Consider the following 19414-nt stretch of genomic DNA (forward strand, 5'->3'; position numbering starts at 1 on the left):
GTGCTGTGCTCTTTATGTAGACGTTCTAATACATTATTCTAAAATAATGTAAACTTATATGTGATTGCCTGAGGCTAATTTCTGTGCTCCTACAGTCTGTGAGTGTTCTCCATTGAAGACTTCCTGTGTTCCTGGATAATCTGAGCACTAAATCATTCATGAACCTTCTTGGATGGTGAAACTCCCTGCTGTAACTGCCAGATAGAGCAGCTGAGGTGAGGGATACCATCTTTACGTGTTTATCCCAATATATTAGAGAATGGAAATGGAAATCCTGGCAGTTGCCATACAATGATCATTCTCAGAGACTCATTGACATTTGAATTATTCCAGATTTAACAAGGGTCCAAGGAACTACATCGAAATACCCCTGGGTGTCTGCGAACCTGAGGTTTGGAGGCACCGGTCAGTAGGGTGCTGAACCGGGAAGGAGCAGGTCGGCCGCTGGGCTCTAAAAGCCATCTATCAGCGCTGACAGGCGGGTGGGGTGGGAGTGACAGACCAGCTTCTGCTGGGTTAAAGACGACAACTGCATCAAGCTGAAAGAAAACTCACCATCTACAACCGGAATTAGATCATTTGTACTTCAAAATAAAACCCTACAAAATGTTTAAATACAGAAAGCCCTACAGATTTGTTTTCATTCCATTGAACCCTTTATTAGATTTCATATGGAGACAATAAAGTGCAAATTGTGTTTTTTAATCATTTTGTTACTGCACTATATGACAACTGACAAAACACATGTCCTTTGATGAACACTGCCGTATAGTTTTGACAGTAATTTCTTGTCAAAGTTGGCTTCTCAATTTTATGCTTATAGATTAACATTATTGATAAATTGTACTGTAAGACAGTGAATGATGTAGGACTGATTCTTGCCAAAAAAAATCCAGTCCTTTAAACAGCACAACACAAGAAAATATGCTAGAGGGTTTTAGCATAGACATCATGGTTGCACAACTGAGCGATATTATGGCATAAAAATATAAACCCAGTCGTTAAAAAATTTAACTTTTTAAAAATTTGAATACATTTGTGATTTACTGTCTAAAACGTTGTTACAATGGCAAACACAACGTTCCCTGAAAATTTGAGTGGAAGTCCTGCTAACGAAGAAATAAAAAAAGGAGTAGCTTTTATTTACGTGTTTCTCAACTTTGCTGCAAAGTCCACCCGAACATGAATACTTCAGGGAGGTTACAGGCTTTACGTTGAAAGCTGTAACCGGATGTGACCTATGTTGCCACATGGAGCTTGACAGCCTGAGAGAGGCGGGGGATTGCGAACAGACCGACTGAGTGGAGATCTGCTGCACACTCAGTCGGAGCAGCCGATACTGAAATAGGTGGTAAAAGTTCCTCCTGAGTATCTCCGCGGTCGAGACAGGGCACAGAGAGAGACCACTGGAGCTTTTTTTTTTTCTTTTCTTTTCTTTTTTTTTTTAAAGGTAAGTTTCATATTTGTGTGTTGCTTCGGTCAGCGAAAGGCTATTGGCTTCTGTCGGAGTTACTTTGTTGCTATGCACGCTGTTGCAGAAGCGGAGGGTTTTGCAGCCAAATGAACCTGCAGTGTTTTTTGTCCACACACACGGAGCCTCTGGAAATGGTCACAAAAAATATCCCAGCGGGAAAATAACCCACACGCTAACATTCATGTTTAGGTGTTAGATATTGTGCCGGGTGGGTAATTAAACATCCCACCTGATAGCATCGGTTTGTGATGCATGCACCTCCGGATTTGTGGAGCTTGAATTTCCTCGCGGTGTGTTTGGCTATTTGTCCCGGCTCAGGAGGGCGGGGGGGGGGGGGGGGGGCTTTCTCCGGCAGGCACGTCCCTGCCCTCGCTCCTGGGAATCCTTCGTGATGCCGAGTCGGAGCCCTTTGTTATGAATGCACATGGATTAAACTCTTTTGTGTTTTATTCCTGCAGTCCGTGTGGGGCTTGAACGGACCCTGCCCCCCGCACGCCACCTATGCCCCCCACCCTCCCTTTGCCACCGCCACCCGCCCCAGGCATGCTCTGACCGCTCAGCTCCCACGATTTACAAGGCTGCCTGCTCGTTTTTTCTTAGGGGTTTAACAGTGGTGGAGAAAAACAGTACACTCATTTCAATGCAGTGCTTATCCACATATGCAGCAAATAACCCGCATAGAGGGGTTGAAATGCAGCTCAGTAGCACATGTTGGAGTGGATGCTGCTCAGCCACATCTGTTTTGAATGAAGCACAGGGACAAAGGCAGTTGGAGTCTCCGGCTGTTTTGCTGCTACAGTGGCTGGTCTGCAGATGTATGCAGAAAAAAGCTCAGGTCGTGATCTCCATGTTGATGCGCAGTTTGATACCCTGCCATCTACACCCCACATTCACTAGCGCTACATTATAGTGCTTTGCCATAATGCACTTACGCAAGTGGATTATTTTGACTTAATGACACTGATGTCTACTTGTTCACGGTATACGGCAGTGCAGATCAATGTAGGGGTCAGACACTTCTTTTGTTTACCAGAAGTCAAGATCATTCCCACGTGTCATCAGATTGTTGATGCTCATTGAGGATTTCTATAGAATTACATATTTGCCTCAGATGAACTACAAACCTCTAGACCCACTTTTGGAGAGACATCAAGTCTTTGGTTATGAAGGTCCAACAAACCGTCAGTAGTTGCACAACCACCATTAAAATCTCTACAAAGTAACAAGTTGGCTGGCACGCTCCCCTGAGACTTGACCGTTCTCTGACACCGTGGTGACGGGGATTCATTTCCAACAAAATGTACTCTCCTTGGTCCTCTGCCGGCACTCTGAGACATCGCCGCAGTCCAAAAAAGACACCGCGAACTGTAAGTTTTGGCTGTATTGTGTCTGACAAGTCAGTTTTAATTCAGGGTTAACAGTAGTGACTCGTCTTTGTGGAGTTGTGGGCCCCTGCCAGTGTGAGTGATGTCATGCTTGATCTTCAGCCAGTTTCCGTCTTGATTTGTTTTAAAGTTTCTCAGGGTTCAATAGGCCTCCATGAGTCCACATTAGATCATTTAATGTCACATTCTTGCTTTTTGTGGCTTGCCAGTTCAGTAATCACCTGTTTGACTCTGTCTGGGAAAAGGGTTTGGTTATACTGGTGTATATTTGGGAGCTTTAATTTTTTGGATAATTGTCTCCAAGTGTCTCAAGATAGAGTTATCTTTGACAAACTACCAGCATGACATTGTCACACTCCAGCCCCATCGTGTCACATATTATTTCCTTGATCAGAGAACGTGGTACACCACAAACACAATCTGTGTTTCCTTCATTGCAGCATTGATAGTGCCATTATCATGTGCGTGACTGGAAGCTCTCACGGATTCTCTGGCACCTCTGCTGATGGTGTGAACTGTAGATTGTGTCTGTGGTGGGGTGTTAGAGGTGGGGTTACATGAGGATCTGCACCCAGCACTCATTTATACATGCACACACACACAATTTAAAACAGACAGTAGCTGTCATTCATAAAGGCTCGGACATGTGTGTGTTGACATCATGTGCTGGGACTGGGCTGCTGTTAGACCAGGGGTGGGCAAACCTTTTGGCTCAGGGGCCACATTGACTTTTAAAATTTGACAGACGGGCCGGGCCAGCACCAGATGCATACATATCAAACATAAACATAAAAAAGGCATTATAGTGTACATTCACTTTTAGTGGGAACAGTGTTGTTGATCACCCTTCTTTGCCAGTGCATCGAAGTCTGGTGTTAGTTTTGTTGTGGCAATTCTCAGAACAGATCTGAGGTGTTCATCATTCAACTGGGATCTGTGAGGTGCTTTGTTGGTGTTCATCACACTAAAAGTCTGTTCACACACGTACGTAGAGCCAAGCAACACCAGCATCTTCTGGGACATCTTCTGGATGTTTGGAAATTTGGCTGCGCTTAATGAAGCATAAAACTCATCCAGTTTAAGAGAGTTGAACTTCTCCTTTAAGAAGGTGTCACATTGGAGATCAATCAGTTCCAACTGCAGCTCCTGTTGCGCCGTTTCAGGGTCTCGTGTGAAGGGACACGACACCAGCTGAAGTGACTTGTCAATTTTTCCAAAATCAGAGAACCGATGGCAGAATTCTCCGTGCAGGTTGTCCAGTGATTTCCTGTATTTTTTCACATGTCGAGGGGCCTCTTTCAGCGTAGCCAGCGTGGGGAAATGAGCAAATGACTTGTTTGACATTTGCTTTGAGAATAAAGCTAGCTTGGTTTTGAAGGCTCTGACGTTTGAGTACATTTCATGCACAAACTGGTCTTTCCTTCGTAGCTTCACGTTCAGCTCAGCTCATTCATGTGTGTCAGTATGTCCACAGCAAAAGCTAAATCACAAAGACAATCTGTGTCACTCAGCTCAGGAAAATCGTCAGCTTTCTCAAGTAGCTCCAAAAATGAGATAATCTCCTGTTTGAGCTCCCACACTCGTTGACATACTTTCCCCAAACTTAACCAGCGGACGTTGGAGTGGTGAAGCAAGTCCTGGTGATCAGAGTCAGTTTCTTCAAGAAACTTAATAAACTGACGATGGTGAAGTCCCCTCGCTCCAATAAAGTTAACCACTTTTACAACTGGCTTCACTACGTGGTCGAGCTGCAGTACAGATTTACACAGTGCTTCCTGGTGGATTATGCAGTGTAAGAAAATGACCTCCTGCTCAGGGTTGTCCTCTTTCACCCTCTCCTGGATTCTTTTGAGCAACCCGACGTTTTTTCCAGTCAAATTTGGCGATCCATCTGTGGTAACGTTGGCGAGCGTACTCCAAGGTAGCTGGAGCCTCTCGATGACCCCCGACACGCCGTCATACGAGTCCTCTCCCCGCGTTTTCCCCTTCAGGGATTCCATGGCCAAAAACTCCTCTGTTATCTCAAAATTGTCATTAATCCCTCTGATAAAAATTAAAAGCTGAGCGGTGTCCTTTATGTCATTACTTTCATCCAGTGCCAAGGAATATAATGTGAATGACTCCGCTTTTTTTGTTTAGCTTGCTAGCTAAGTCTTTGTCAATTAGCTCAACACGGCGAGTCACTGTCCTGCGTGATAAGCTCATTTTTTCTAATTTGTTCTTGCTCTCAGGACACCAGATACCTGCTGTCTCTACCACGCACTCTTTGAGAAACTCCCCTTCGGAGAAAGGCTTGCTGGTCTTTGCTAATTTGAATGCCAGCAAATAACTTGGCTTCGTGCTTTATTCTTGGATGGCAGTTTGTCGGATAAAGGTGTTTTGCTGAGCCTGCAAACTATCTGCCGACCTCCGAGCGGTCGCCGTCCGTTCCTGCGTTGACTGGTTGTTGGCGCAATTAGCATGCTTGGTGGAAAAGTGACGGCTGATGTTGTATTCCTTTAAAACCACAACGGTTTCTTGGCAAATAAGACACACAGCCTTCGACCGGACTTCAGTGAAAAAGTATTTAGTCGTCCATTCCTTATTAAACACTCGGGACTCACTGTCGACTTTTCTTTTCTTTGGCCTGTTCATTATTGCAGATGTGTTCAGAGCAGCAGCAGAGTAACAACAGAGAGCAGCCCGGCCTCCGCAAAATCAAGTCAATGTATCACTGCGCCTAGTCCGCCACCTGGTGGACCGCCAGGTATTACAGGACAAGGTCAAATGAATGCAGTCATAATTATGATATGATTTGATTTGGGCAATTCTGTACCAATCTTCGGCGGGCCGGATTAAAAAGACCAACGGGCCGGATGTGGCCCGCGGGCCGTAGTTTGCCCACCCCTGTCTTAGACACACACACACTGAAAGCTCTGGTATGATGTAACACCATATTTGTGTGTGTGCTTCAAAGTGTTGAAACAGATCAAACAGAAACTATTTAAGCTCATTATGAACATCTCTCATGGGCTCCCATTCTGGCCCAGACGGCTCTCACCACTGTAAATCTATTTGGGGTGCATAGCTGTCAGTCCGAGTTGCAGAGTGTGTATACATATTCCTTTACATAAGGATGGGCCCTGTAGATTCAGCCGCATGTTCTCACGCCTCACTAAAAGCACCTGCTTTTACCGCCTGCACTTCCAAGATGTCAGTCCATGGTGGATGCTATTTCAGGGAGGAAGAAGGAGAATTTGATATGAGGGGGAGCTGCGGCTCGCCGTCCCCGGTATTTATTTAGGTTAACTGACGAAGGGATATTCTCTGATGGACAGATCAATGACAGGCCTCATCCCTAAACAAACCCTGCAGGAATGGTGAAGGCCCAGCTGTCTTCTGACTCTCACACTGATGGTGTGTGACATTGCAAGAAGATCACCTCAAGCTTTTAAAAGGTTTCTGACTGTGTCTTGTAGCTCCATTAATGAGTAATGATGCCAAACTGCAGGGCAGGACTCGAATAAAATGACACGTCCTTCCTTTATTTTTGGATGCAGCCTCTGAGGGAACGTAGGCTCCAGGCAGTCATTGTAGTCACCGGACCGCATGCAGGATCAATGTGTGGGGTCATTTTGTCATCACTTTAAGTTCTGCAGAGGGGGATCGGGTTACCTGGCTGGATATCCGTAGCAGTCATATCGGTTACCAGAGAAATCAGTGTTGACTGTCTGTTGTGGTTTTTGAGGATCAGAAGGAGGAGTTGCCCTGCAGTGTTATTTATTTGACTCACCAATACAGTACGTCTGTCTGGCAGCAGTAGATCATGTCATAATGTGAGTGTATTACAGCAGTAGACCTTTGTGGTTGTGGTGATAAGGTGAGTAATAAGGTGGGGTGTGACGGGCTGGGAGGTTCCTAACATGGAGGAGAGTGTTTATGTGGTTTGGTGGCCGCCTGCTCATCTGCCAAAGCTTGCTAAAGGTTTTGTACCTGTTACAAATGCAGCTTGTGATATTTATCTGAAACAAAACTTCCTCCTCTCTGTCTTATCTCCTGCAGCCCAGCAGTTCTTCCAGTCGATATGAAGATCCCGTCAGGCCTGGGTCACTGAGCAGCTGAGGTCAGAGTTCAAGCGCTTGTTCCGGCAGTCATGGCTGACAGAGAGGGGCCGCCCATCACTCCGGGCCAGGTCTACATTGAGGTGGAGTACGACTATGAGTACAAGGCCAAAGACAAGATGGTGTCTATCCACCAGGGAGAGTGCTACATGCTAGTGAAGAAGACCAATGAGGACTGGTGGCAAGTGAGGAAGGAGGAGGGCACAAAGGCCTTTTACGTGCCAGCTCAGTACGTCAGGGAGGTGCGCCGGGCGCTCATGCCCCCCCAGAAACCCACCTTGAGGGCCAAGCCCACTGTTTTAGATATCTGCCGGGCATCCAATGAGAACCTCAACAGGCCTCAGCCGGAAATGTCCAGCTTTGGGCGCCCGTCACCTTCCTCCACCCCGTCACCATCCTCTGACCGTGTCACACCACCCGTTCTGCCCAAGGATGCTAACCAGAACGTGGGGAGCCCCCATCACTGCAAGTTGGTGGCCGAATTGGTACTTCTTCACAACAACAACAACCATCACCACGCTAACAATTCCACATTGCCACGGACACGGGCTGATTCGCCTCCTCTCAAAGTGGGGAACCACCACAATAACAGTCCAGATGGTGACAAGAACTTGCCTCCAAGTGAGCTGCCAGGAGAGGGACTGAACAAGCTCCGCAATGACTCGGAGTCTGGAGACGAGCTGAGCAGCAGCTCAACAGAACACATGCAGGTAAATTGCTGCCTTATTTACATATGATGTCCTCCCAGGATGTGCTTTGTTTGATGCATTTATGAGTTTTGACTTTGTGCATTCTTTTGTAGTTTAAGGGGATAATCCACGTAAAAATCAGTCACAGTACTAAATGTCCGGAGTCACCACTCGGTCCAAATCCTCAGTTCATCGAGTCCACAAGGGGCTTCAAGCTGACTTTCTGCAGCTTCCAGAGAGTTCGCCAGACTTTGCCTGGCTTTTATGATTTAGTTACTCACAATTAGTTGAAATACGGATATAATGTAGTTTTTCCAATTGTCAACTAAAAATGTCGCAGACTTGACATGATGTCGACGTAAGTACGACTGAAGTCCGCAAGTCCATTGTGTAGACATTTGGCAGCATCCAAACACCTGCAGTTCTATCTCTGCTGTCATACAAACAGAAATGACAGATTTTTGGTACCACTGTTTTTTTTGGCCTTCTTTCTTCCATTCTCTGTGGTTTATTTCTCACCCTCATTTTTTCTCTGGGCCAGCTGACTATGCAACAATCACATTTTGCAATTTTGTGTGTTCAGAGATTGCAGGTTCTTCACTCCTTGTCTCTTGCATGGCTACATAAGTTAATCAGCTGCTGCACCACTCTGCCCTCAAACGATTGTTGTGCATCATTTGCCAAACCTGATGAAAGTATCAACAGTTGTACATGCTTCTTAAAATATTCTGCTGTTGCCCTCGAAGCATAATATTTCTGGCTGTACAGATGGGCATTTCTTTTTTGGGAAGGGAGGCAGCTGTTGCAGTTGGGTCATTAAAGACTAAATGGTCTGTTCACAGCTTCCATGTTAAATGGAGGGTTCTGTAATTGCGAGTCTTCAGGTACATTGAATCAGAGGGAAATACCGAACAAACTGCTAGGTTGTGTTGGTTTGTCGTTCTGCTGTCTCTTTTGCTTTTTACACTTTGTGATGTTGTCGTACTACAAGAAGGTGTGTGTAAGTAAGGTTACATCCAAAGTTAAGGCTTTGAGACAGATTATCTCTGCAAGGGGTTTGGTATCTGCAGTGACTGAGACTTCCTCATGCCCCCAAAGAAAACATAAAATTAATTTCCTCCATCCCCCCAGTCTTTCCTGTCCCCAGACAGATAATTTAGGCCTCCTCCCACCTCCATGATATCTGTCTCATCCCTCTGAGCCAGGAGAATAGCTGGAAGACTGCAGGAACTGGGGCTTATCCTTGCTGGTCTGCAGCTGAGGTAGATCAAAGTAGAAAAAGGAGGAGATTTTAAGACAGTGGGAGTCCAAGTGGCACTGCCTTCACCATTTTTGGGGCAGCTGTATCTAGGCAGGGTCAGCTTGTTTGAAGGCTCCAAGTGCTGCTTGTGTTCTTTGTTCCACAGGCTGCAGCAGCCTCCTCCACCATGGAGTGAACAAAGAGAGGTCAAATCTGCCGAGGATCAGTCTGTAGCCCCCAGTCACCCCACTGGGGGACCACTGTGTGAGTGAGAGCATGTGGTAGTTTGAATGCCATGTGTGATGCACCATGTGAAGGAAAGACAAGTGAGAATGGCAGCACAGTAACACAGCTTACAACTTTAGAGCCTCAAATGCAGGATGGCTAAATGGTTTGTGGGTCAGACATACCTCAAAAGCCTCTTTCAAGGAGAGAAAAGGGTTGTTCTTTGTGTTGCTGCCTACCTTCACCCAACTTTTAGAATTAATTTCACACTTGTCAAATCACACGGTCCAAAATAAACACACATTTCACTCTCAGCCATTTACATTTGCATGGGCAGCTCTTTGGAGTGTTTTTTTGTCAAGCTACAGTAAAGCCGGTGGGGCGGATAAGAAACAGACAGCAGACAGGATTCAGCCTGAACTCCCTGTCAAGCTCAGTGCTGTCTGTGCTGGCAGGGGCAGGTGGAACCTACTCCCTCTCTCTTTGTGTCTTTGTGGTGGTGTGTTAGTTTGGCCTGTTTGGCCTGTTGCCAGGCAAGTGAATGACCCTGCAGAAAACCCAATTCTTTCAACTCCCCTACTTCCACTGCTTCCTGTCATTGCTTGGGTGCAGGCAAAGAGGCCCAAAGAAAGAGTCGTTTTGTGACAATACAGTATTCTGATAATTGGTTTTAGAGAGTTATTAGTGGGGATGGACACCAGATTCTTGAGATGGATGCAGATTTGAGAGTTTAAGAAAATTAGAATTACTTATTGTCAGGTATTTGTTCTATTTGGTTACTAAATATTTTATTTTGTAGGCATGACCAAGTGGGATATTCTATGAATGAACAACATGACACCACTATGAGCAAAAATAATTTTAAGCAGCTTACTTTAGTCGTGACAACATAATGGGATAACATAATGGCAAGCAAGTTTTGCAAAGATTGCCTTGTCTCAAAATGAACTAACTATCCCACGTAAGAGAAATAGAGAGATCTGTTACTTGACATATGTCCTGTCCTTGACCCTCATTCCTCCTCACCATTCTAGTACTTTCATTTGTAACTGCTGCGAGGGATGCACCTGTCCAGTGTTTTCTCCTCCATTTATAGGCATGCATCCATATCAGTACTAGTGTTGGTATTAGTAGTAAAATGTCTCTGATATAAAGTGCCCAACAGCTCTTTGTGGCATCATTACAAGAGAAATGCCAACGGTATTTTAAGTAGAGCTTGACCGGTACTGGATCTTTTTGGCCTATACTAATGTGTGGTCGTTAAAAAATTCCCATATTGATGGATCAGCTGATATTCATTTTTTTGCAAAGATCCCTCAAATGTGGTGATCAAGAACTTTTGACAAAGATATGTAATGGAAGCAAGATATTTTACAGTTTATTGTCTACACTTATATCAGTGCAGTGAACCCATAAACTTGACGAGAATTTAATAATTTTATATAATTATTTTAGAAAAACCCACACAAATAGAACAATTTCTTGGTAACCACTAGTATCTACTCCGTCAGAAAATATCAGCCGACATATAGGTCAATACTGATACAGTATCTCTGTCATAGGCCAATATAACCAAGATGGCAGCATGTCAGTCCATGTCAGTGCTCAGTGTTGTCTGTTTTTACTAATAAGTCTTTTTATTTTTAACTTTTCATACTGAACTAAAGCAAAGTATACACATAGTGCCTTTGCAAACTTTATTTCTTGGGGACTGTGGGGTCATCTGTTTCCTGGACCATCTAATCGGGATACACTGCTCCAATCCTCGGAAAATCTCTCTTTACCGGTCTCAAGGGCTGCACCGTCACCTGCCTGGCGTCTCCACCTGGCCACGCCACCGCATCTCCTCCTCACCCCCCCCCACCCCCCACCCGCTCCAACTCCTCTGCCCGTGGCTTGCTGCCGGTGCGCGTGGACACACACACACACACACACACACACACACACACACACTTTCTCTCTCTGGACAGAGACAATGGCGTTTCTCATGGCCCTACTTTGTGCGTTGTTTGTGTGGGACTTGGGAGCAAGCGATCGTACCGGGGTGAGTACATCTAACAATGCGTATTGACTGTCGGACATTGCTGATGGAGGCACTTGCTTCATGGCTGTAGTACAATCCGTGCAAACCCCGAAGCAGTCGGCACAGGACATAAACTTTTCAAGGAGTATGCTCAGAGACCTACCCCGCCTCCAAAGCCTTCTGGCTTTAAATAACTACTTTACGTGCTGTGAGAGGACTAGTTTGGACTTCAGATATGAAATGTCAAAGGAACTGCCATGTAATGTTTCTAAACAGAGATGGTTGATTGTTTTATTATTGCTTATATCTGATAATGTGCAGCATAACCCTGGCCCTGAGCTGCAGTGTATTCAGACGCCAGCTGATTTTTATATCTTTGCCTGGTCTACATATTATTCATTTTAATGTGCGAAGCTTGTTACCGAAAATGGATATGATTAGAATATGGGTCAAATCAATAGATGCCGACATCATTGTCATATCCGAAAGGTGGCGGAGTTGCCTGTTATGTGAAATCAAAATTTCTTGTCAAGGTGGTTCTGTCTGAATCGATTTGCAAGCAATTGGAATTTCTGCCAGTGGATGTTGAAATTTCTAAGGGCCTTTGTATGACCGTTGTTGGGTGTTATAGGCCTCCATCTGCTTCAAACGAGGCATTACAGTCACTGATACACCTTTTATCCAGACTAAATTAAGGTGAAATTGTTTTAGCTGGAGATCTTAACTGGGACTGGCTTAAGCCCGTGTCTAATGATTTTAAATCTTTTTGTGATTCTTTTAATTTTATCCCATTTTTTGTGCAGGAAGTTTATCAAGCCCTAAAAAGCTTAGATCATAGGAAACCTTCAGGGCCTGACTGTATAGACCCTTATTTAAAAAAAAAAAATTGGCTGCTGATTTTGTTGCAGAGCCTCTTGCATATCTTTTTTAATCTGACAATGAAAAATAAAGAAATACCAAGGAAATGGAAATTTGCCTTTGTTCTCCCATTGTTTAAAGGTGGTGACCCAGCTATTTTTTTTAATTTGTCTGTACTTGACACCCCTGGTCTAAAGCATTTGACACAGTTGACCATGATGTTTTAAGGCTCCTCAACTCGGGGCTCTCGGGGCAAGCGGTCACTTGGTTCACGAGCTATCTTGAAAATAAGTCTCAGTGCATCAGATATGATGGCCTCTGATATTGCAACCGTCTGCAAAGGTGTGCCACAAGGCTCTGTATTAGGTCCACTTTTATTGACTGTTTATATAAATAATCTGGGCCAAAATGTGTTGGATGCTAACTTTCACTTCTATGCTGATGACACTGTGATATATTGCTGTGTGTCAACTCTTGTGCAGGAAATTGATCCCTTTTTCAACTGAAACTTGTTCTAAATGCAGATAAGACAAAACTTATGTTGTTTTCAAACTCTCGGAGTAGGCCACAGAATATCCCTTTGGTGGTCACTCTTGAAGGAAGTGAAATAGAGGTTGTTGACTCTTATAAATATCTGGGTATTTTGATTGATGACTCCTTCACTTTTCAGCCACATGTGCAGTACCTGGTGAAAAAGTTGAGGTTAAAACTGGGTTTTTATTTTTGAAATAAGCTGTGTTTGTCAATTAATGTAAAAAAGCAACTAGTTGCTGCTACTTTTTTACCTGTGTTGGACTATGGTGATCTTCTATATATGCATGCCTCTGCTAACTGTCTTCGTATGGTGGACACAGCTTACCATGCTTCACTGTGGTTCATTACCAATTGTAAAGCTCTGACTCACCACTGTGAGTTATACTCTCGGGTAGGGTGGCCTGCTTTGGCCACCCGTAGGCTCTGTCATTGGTACACCTTCATTTATAAGGCAATACTTGTTCTGCTCCCAAACTACCTGCGTGTCTTCATCATGCAGAAAAGTGCCGGACAATGCTCCTTTCGTTCTCAGGACTTCTTTATGCCAGAACGGAAATGGGAAAAAGGGCTTTTGTGTACTCTGCACCCTCATCATGGAATATGTTGCAGAATGATTTAAAACTCAAAGAGCTGATGCCACTTACTGCTTTTAAATCTAAAATGAAAGAAATAGAGGCAGGTTCCCAAAAATGTCAATGTTTTTAAATTAACCAGGTTATGTAACTGACTCTTAACTTTTAGTTTCTTTTAACTTGTCTCATTCCGTGTTCTTCTGCCTGTAACTTTGTGTTTCTTATGTTTCTGCCTGTCTTGGCCAGGTCTCCCTTGAAAAAGAGATTTTTAATTTCAATGGGACTCTCCTGGTTAAATAAAGTTAAAAAAAAAAAAAAATATCAGCCAATAAAATCGTCTGGCAGATATAACGGTATATAGGCTCTAATTTTTAGATAAGCAACAAAAGTAAAGTAAAGGACTGCAAGCATTGCTTTGTTTAACTGTCAAGAGGATAATAAAAAAAAAAACAACCAAGTTAACAAACAATTTGAAATCTGAAAAAATCTTATCCCTGCAACATCAACTCAGGGGTAAACTGTGCTGTGACTGAATAAGCAGAAACGCTGAATTTTATAACAGTAGTTCTCCCTTAAGGAGGAGTTTTTCCCTCCTAGCTTATGTGGGAATTGTTGAATTGTTGGGTTTCCCTGTATAATATTGTAAAGTTCTGCTGTAAGGACTTTAAATGTGTTAAGTGCCATGAAATAACCTATGTTGTGATTTGGCGCTATATAAATACAATTTAATTGAATTGATAAAGAAACTCAATTTAAAGCAGATCAGTCAGAAATTTTATTAACTTAATAAAGGTGCTCCCAGTACTGAGCCATTGGATTGTATTGCTGCATCTATAACTGCTGCACAATGCTAACACTGCTGGCTGAACCATGGTAGTGGAGAGACGAGGCCTTGGCACTAGTAGCTTCCTCTTCTACTATCCAGTGTGATATTGTGAGATTTAAATCCAAACAACAGAAGCATTCTGAGGATTGTATTACTAAACTATAATTAGGACACACTTTATTTCTGCCCTGGAATGTGAGGTAGAACCTGGGACTTATCATGCTGACTACTATTGACTGTGATGGGGTTAGACTATGAGTAATAATTATTATACTTTTATCATAGTTGTAGTTAATGAAAATGCATCTGAAGTAATGTGAAAAAATATTATAGATAAGAAAACATGAGAACTAACTAAAATGAATGAAATAAAGGAGCTGCATCATGTTGCTCTAGTTTCCTTCTGTCCATAACCGGCAGTTCAGTTTCCCCTCCACAAACACACTTCCCCCTCTCCTGTACACACTCACTCAGAAGGAGTCACTGGATGAATGGATGGGTAGCACGATAGATGGATCTGTCTGAAGGATTTGTCACTGACATGGATCCCTCGAAGTGCCAGCTGGCCACCTCTAATTGATTTGATTTGATGTCCTGGTGGCGATTAACGCCTCCGTGTCTCTCCATGCTTTCCATGTATAATTTGCTTATCTCTGAGGCCCTGGCAGACGCTGACGCTGTGCTCTCCCCACCTCCTCGGCACTACGACGGGTTGCTTGGGTTGGTGAACCCTGTTTAGTTACAAAGTCCTCCCCCCTCCCAGCTCCCTCCTCCTTCTAAAAGAACAGCTCCTATGCTCTTAAGGGATTGGCAAAATAAACCTCTTTTCCTCACTTCCTAGCAACCTGGCAACAGGATAAAGTGTTTATTTTTTCTTAAAGAATGTGGCAAACCATATGATTTAAAGCCTGTTTTTCACATAAACATCTTGGCTTTCTCTGCAGCTATTCTGTTTTTAAGACACAGCTGTTGTGCTTATTTAGAATTTTAGAGAAAAACATGACCACACAGTCTCTATCATCGCAAAGAAAGTTATTTTTCTTTGGTACCAGATTGTTGTTTTCTTCCTCAAGAGATGTGTCACCAGAGGGGAAGATGTGGTGGCTATGGAAGTGTTTGTGTCTGTGGCTTTGCGCTGTGGAGCCAGCAGGCTGCCCTGCGCTCATTCATCATCTGATTAGAAAGACCTCGAGAGGGCCGAAACACCACAGCCTTCAAATCATTTCACACAATCACGCTCAAACAAGGTATCTGCCACTGTACCCTCCCTTTTCTTTCACAACACCAGCACATTTGTCTGTTAAGTAACTCCTGGTAGTCTGTGCCCTCCATGTCAGTAATGAAACCACTAATTCTCTGAGATTACAAGCTGGATCAGTCACTCCCATAAAATAAGCCGTCTTCAAGTATCACGTCTTGTTTCAGGGAAATCTCCTGGAAGTCCAGCTCTAAGGATGCCTGTTGCCACATTGACATAACTGGCTTGCAAATGCATCCAGACAAATTCTCAAAGGGTTTAAAAACAAAAGGAAACAGCTGAGTTAAGGCCAGAGGCTGTCTGCCCTCAGCCTGTTGTGTGGTCTTGGTGCTTGCTGGCAGTGCCTGAAGCAGGAGGAGGAGGAGAAGAGAGGTAGCAAGGGAGGGGATGTAGTGAGACACAGACAAAAGTGCAAGGGCCCTGAGCCTTGGCAGAGCCGCTGAAAGCCCCTGTGGGACAACCAAGACCCTGGGACAGGAGGCCAGACAGATCTTTTTTCATGTTTGGGTGAATCTGAAGATGAGTTGTAGCCTGTGAGCCGTGAACCTCTGAATGGATGCCACGGTGAGATGAACAACTCGAAAGAGCAACATTACAAGGTCACCATTAAAGATGGAGGAGAGCATTAAAAGTGGATGTGGTGAATGTGTGAGCTTGAGTTGAGATGCAGATGGATTGCTCATTGTCCGCTGTTGTTTCTGTTGTTTCTCCCCCCTCTGAATGAAACACAGAGGGGGTTTGCTCCTATGTTTGCTGACTTGTGCAACAGAGCAAAGGCTGAGACTTTGTATCAGGGGCTCGGCAGTGTAATGAAATCTACCACTATGTGGGGTCGGCTGGGACTCCTGAGTGCAGTTCAGTTTCAGAAAGGTTAGATGAATTTCCTTCTGCTATTTTGGTGCGGTGAATTGAATCATTATTGTCCATGTGTGACATGAAGTTTCTCTCACGTGAAGCAGAATGCAGGTATTTTTCATACAAAGGACAGTGTGGTGGCTGGTGAGAAAGCCTTTCTGTCTCACTTAAGGGTCCTCGGAAGCTCTTTAGTTTACTGTACATAAAATCCTGTTCCTTAACATGCAGCGCCACAATAACCTGCTAATTACATGCTCTTCTAAAGGAACTCTGCCTGTGGAGTCTCAAATCTTCTGCAGAAACTCTTTACAGCTAATTTCCAAACAACCTAAAATCTTTTGAAGTGTGTAAGAGTTGCTCTTATTATATAAAGACCTGTAAATGCCGCTACATCAGAGCAAGCAGTGCTGTAAGCATCTCTGTCTGTTGCGCCCTGTAATCTGGAGCTGTGCTGAGTCTTACTCCCGTACTGGCTGAAAAGGAGGCCCTGGCTTGTTTTCCAGTGCATACTTGACATTCCTGCTTCAGTGCCTACACACACACACACACACACACACACACACACACACACACACACAGACAGTGAGGCAGCAGGCAAGCAAAGCCACTGAAGGTCTGTTTTCCCCTAAAAGTAAAGCATTGGACCTTTGGGTAATCTAATAAATAAAATAAAATAAAATAAAATAAAAAAAATAAAAAATAAAAAATAAAAAAAAAACAACTTGACCAAATAGTGCATCTGCTGTGTTCATGTGAGAGTCTGCCTCTCTGCTTATCTGCCTGCCTGCATTCTTTTTACTTTTCTTCTTTTTCCTCTGTCTGGGCCGTTTAGTTGCGCTTCTACTTTTCTCGCTTGCTCTGTCTCAGTTGCTTCCTCTTGTATCTTCAGACTTGCACTCCTCTCTGCACACCTGTCTCTGCAGTTCAGATGTGGCTTCAGTGAAGGGTTCCTGGTCAACACTTCAACCACTGTTTTTATTTTTTTCTCCCACACATCCATCCTGAGCCGTGCCTCTGTGATACAACCAGAGGATTAAACCCACATGCCCCAAGGGGTGGGACGTCAGGACAACCAAAGGAGCTGATGTTGACATCAAGCTTTGGGATGAGGAGAATCTTGTCCGCTGTGTTAGGTGCTGCGCTCCACCTTTAACATTTTTGTCATCAGGTGTAGATTTTTAACAAGAGCAGTGTTGGATTGAAGCAGCCAGTGATGCCTCTGAATTTCAATGGAATATTCAGTCTTTACCTCGGTATTTTATTTTTAGCACACAGTGGAAAACCCTTTTGAAACAGATTATCTTGTGATACTCCCACACCACTGAAACTGTTGAAGCTTGGAAAGCAGCTACTTAATGCTGCATTAGGCAGGTGGCATTGAACATTGCTGATTCAATTTCCTCCCAACTCCTACATCAAACTGCAGTGATTTCACTGGCCTTCTCTGGACGACTAAAATTGTGAGACGAATTGGTGTTGCTCCAAACAGCACTCACTGTGATGAGTGTATCAGCTCATGGAGATTAAGTAAATTCACATGAATGAAGAGAACCAGAGAGGCCAGGCTAATGTAGACAGTGTCACACCAGTTTTTCTACCTCCTGCAGTTATATAAAACTGGTACTTTAGAGAAACTGCGCCCCTACTCCTTTCTTTATTCTATTTATGTTGCCATAACCAATTCCAGCTTATTGACCTTTTGGCTTTCAGTAACAAGGAAGTGCTCTGGGGGGGATTCATCTAAAACACAGTCACAGTGGAGACTCATTTGGTTTTAGTTTCACAATTACACACAGTCCCGTTTTCCATGACTGGGGCTTGTTTTGTTTTCACAATCCAAATTCTATTATCAGTAAGATATATATTTCCTAAATCTTGAAGTTGTATTTGACTTCATATTTATAAGTCAGCTGCCACAACAAAGCATCAGCAGGTTTATTGAAATTTCTTTACAACTGCATATAATGCATCATTGTACAGAGAAGTTCACAGTTTTTCACCATATAAACATTGAGATAATGCACTGCTGCAACACACTGTAAGCTAGTCACTACTATGGCAAATTTAAATCAAAGATCAGCTTTTGTAATCTGATGTTTTCTTTATTTTAAATGAACCTTTATTTTACCAGTGGAACCTCATTAAAATCTTTCTTGCAAGCGTGACCAAGACGGGCAGCAACGTCTTACATAAAGTTTCAGACAAACAACATAATTAAAACTAACACCGAGATCTATTACAAACTCACAGAAGTCAATATAAAATAATACAATTATGAGTCTCTGATGCCTGCAGTTATGTTATGGTTACATAAATGATTGTAAAATGGGGGCATGTGTTCCCAGCTGTGAGAAATTTGTAGTTGACTGAGTGAACCAATCAGGCAAGAGGGATCGAAGCACCAAACTAGATTTTTAATTTTTTAATTTTTATGGCCCTGACTGAATTGCTTCGGCACACTCAACAACTGAAAAATGTCTTTTGATACTTAGGCTATATCTACACTTTACACATTTCTTTTAAAAACACCTAACTTTTGCTACGTGCATGCAAGAGTAAATCTTCAGCGTCAGTGAGCTACAGCAGCAACTAAACATAGCCTTTACTTGGGCGACCCACCCATGTTGATAAAATCCCTGTTTCATTTTAGGTTAATAAATCTAACATTGTAACTCCCTATTAATGTTTTCTAACCAAGTTTTAGTCACACACCTGTCTGAGTTGCGTGCACTACAATATTTGGAAGCTTCTCTCTGCGCAGGTGGCTAACTAGCATCTACTGATAGCATGTGAGGCATTTAGGGAAATTGTAGCTACAAAAAATAAACTGAGGTAAATTGTCCCCCTCTAAACACATTAAAACGTAAGATTTGTACAGTTATGCCTTATATAATATAAATTTTTCCAAAAATGTATTTTGTAATACTGGTGTAGAATAAAGTGAACCGGTATTGTAGTTAAAGTACTGGTATCAAATTTGTTTGGAACAATACCCAGGTGCAAACCTCATTTATGGTTTCCCACATTTGGCTTTTCAAGATTGAATGAGAGCATCAGTCATCCTGTGCAAGAACCCAAAAAATAGTCCCATCAATGAAAAAAAACCCAAAATTGTGTTGAGCCTGGAAGTGATGGGTGCAGCTGCACAGGTTGTTGTTAGTTATACTGTTTTAATTATTGAGAAAAACATGAATTTCTTCGAACAACAAAAACTGTACTTCTCTTTCAAATGAAAATGACTTTGCACTAAACAAAGTGGTTTGTACCTCTCTCATAAACAGGTTCACATGAAAATGACATCAGGATGAATGACAAAAGGTAAATTGCAGCAAATGACTCAGGTTGGTTGTCAGACTCTGTACGTCCTGTTTCTTA

The 19414-nt window shown here is 43.3% G+C and overlaps 1 protein-coding gene across 5 annotated transcripts in view; it reads left to right on the plus strand.

Annotated features, from left to right (window-relative positions):
* The first annotated feature begins 1312 nt into the window (after positions 1-1312).
* Positions 1313-19414, plus strand: part of arhgap12b (Rho GTPase activating protein 12b) — a 68105-nt gene continuing 50003 nt past the window's right edge. For all 5 annotated transcript variants that reach the window (XM_069151297.1, XM_069151296.1, XM_069151299.1 and 2 more), the window contains exons 1-2: positions 1313-1450; positions 6901-7669. In XM_069151297.1, coding sequence (XP_069007398.1) covers positions 6992-7669 — 678 coding nt within the window. In that variant the 5' untranslated portion in view covers positions 1313-1450; positions 6901-6991. The remainder of the gene's footprint in view (positions 1451-6900; positions 7670-19414) is intronic.

Source organism: Embiotoca jacksoni, unplaced genomic scaffold (genome assembly GCF_022577435.1).
Source record: "Embiotoca jacksoni isolate LCO1_2020_lvr unplaced genomic scaffold, fEmbJac1.0.p SCAF_17, whole genome shotgun sequence".
Lineage (NCBI taxonomy): Eukaryota > Metazoa > Chordata > Actinopteri > Embiotocidae > Embiotoca > Embiotoca jacksoni.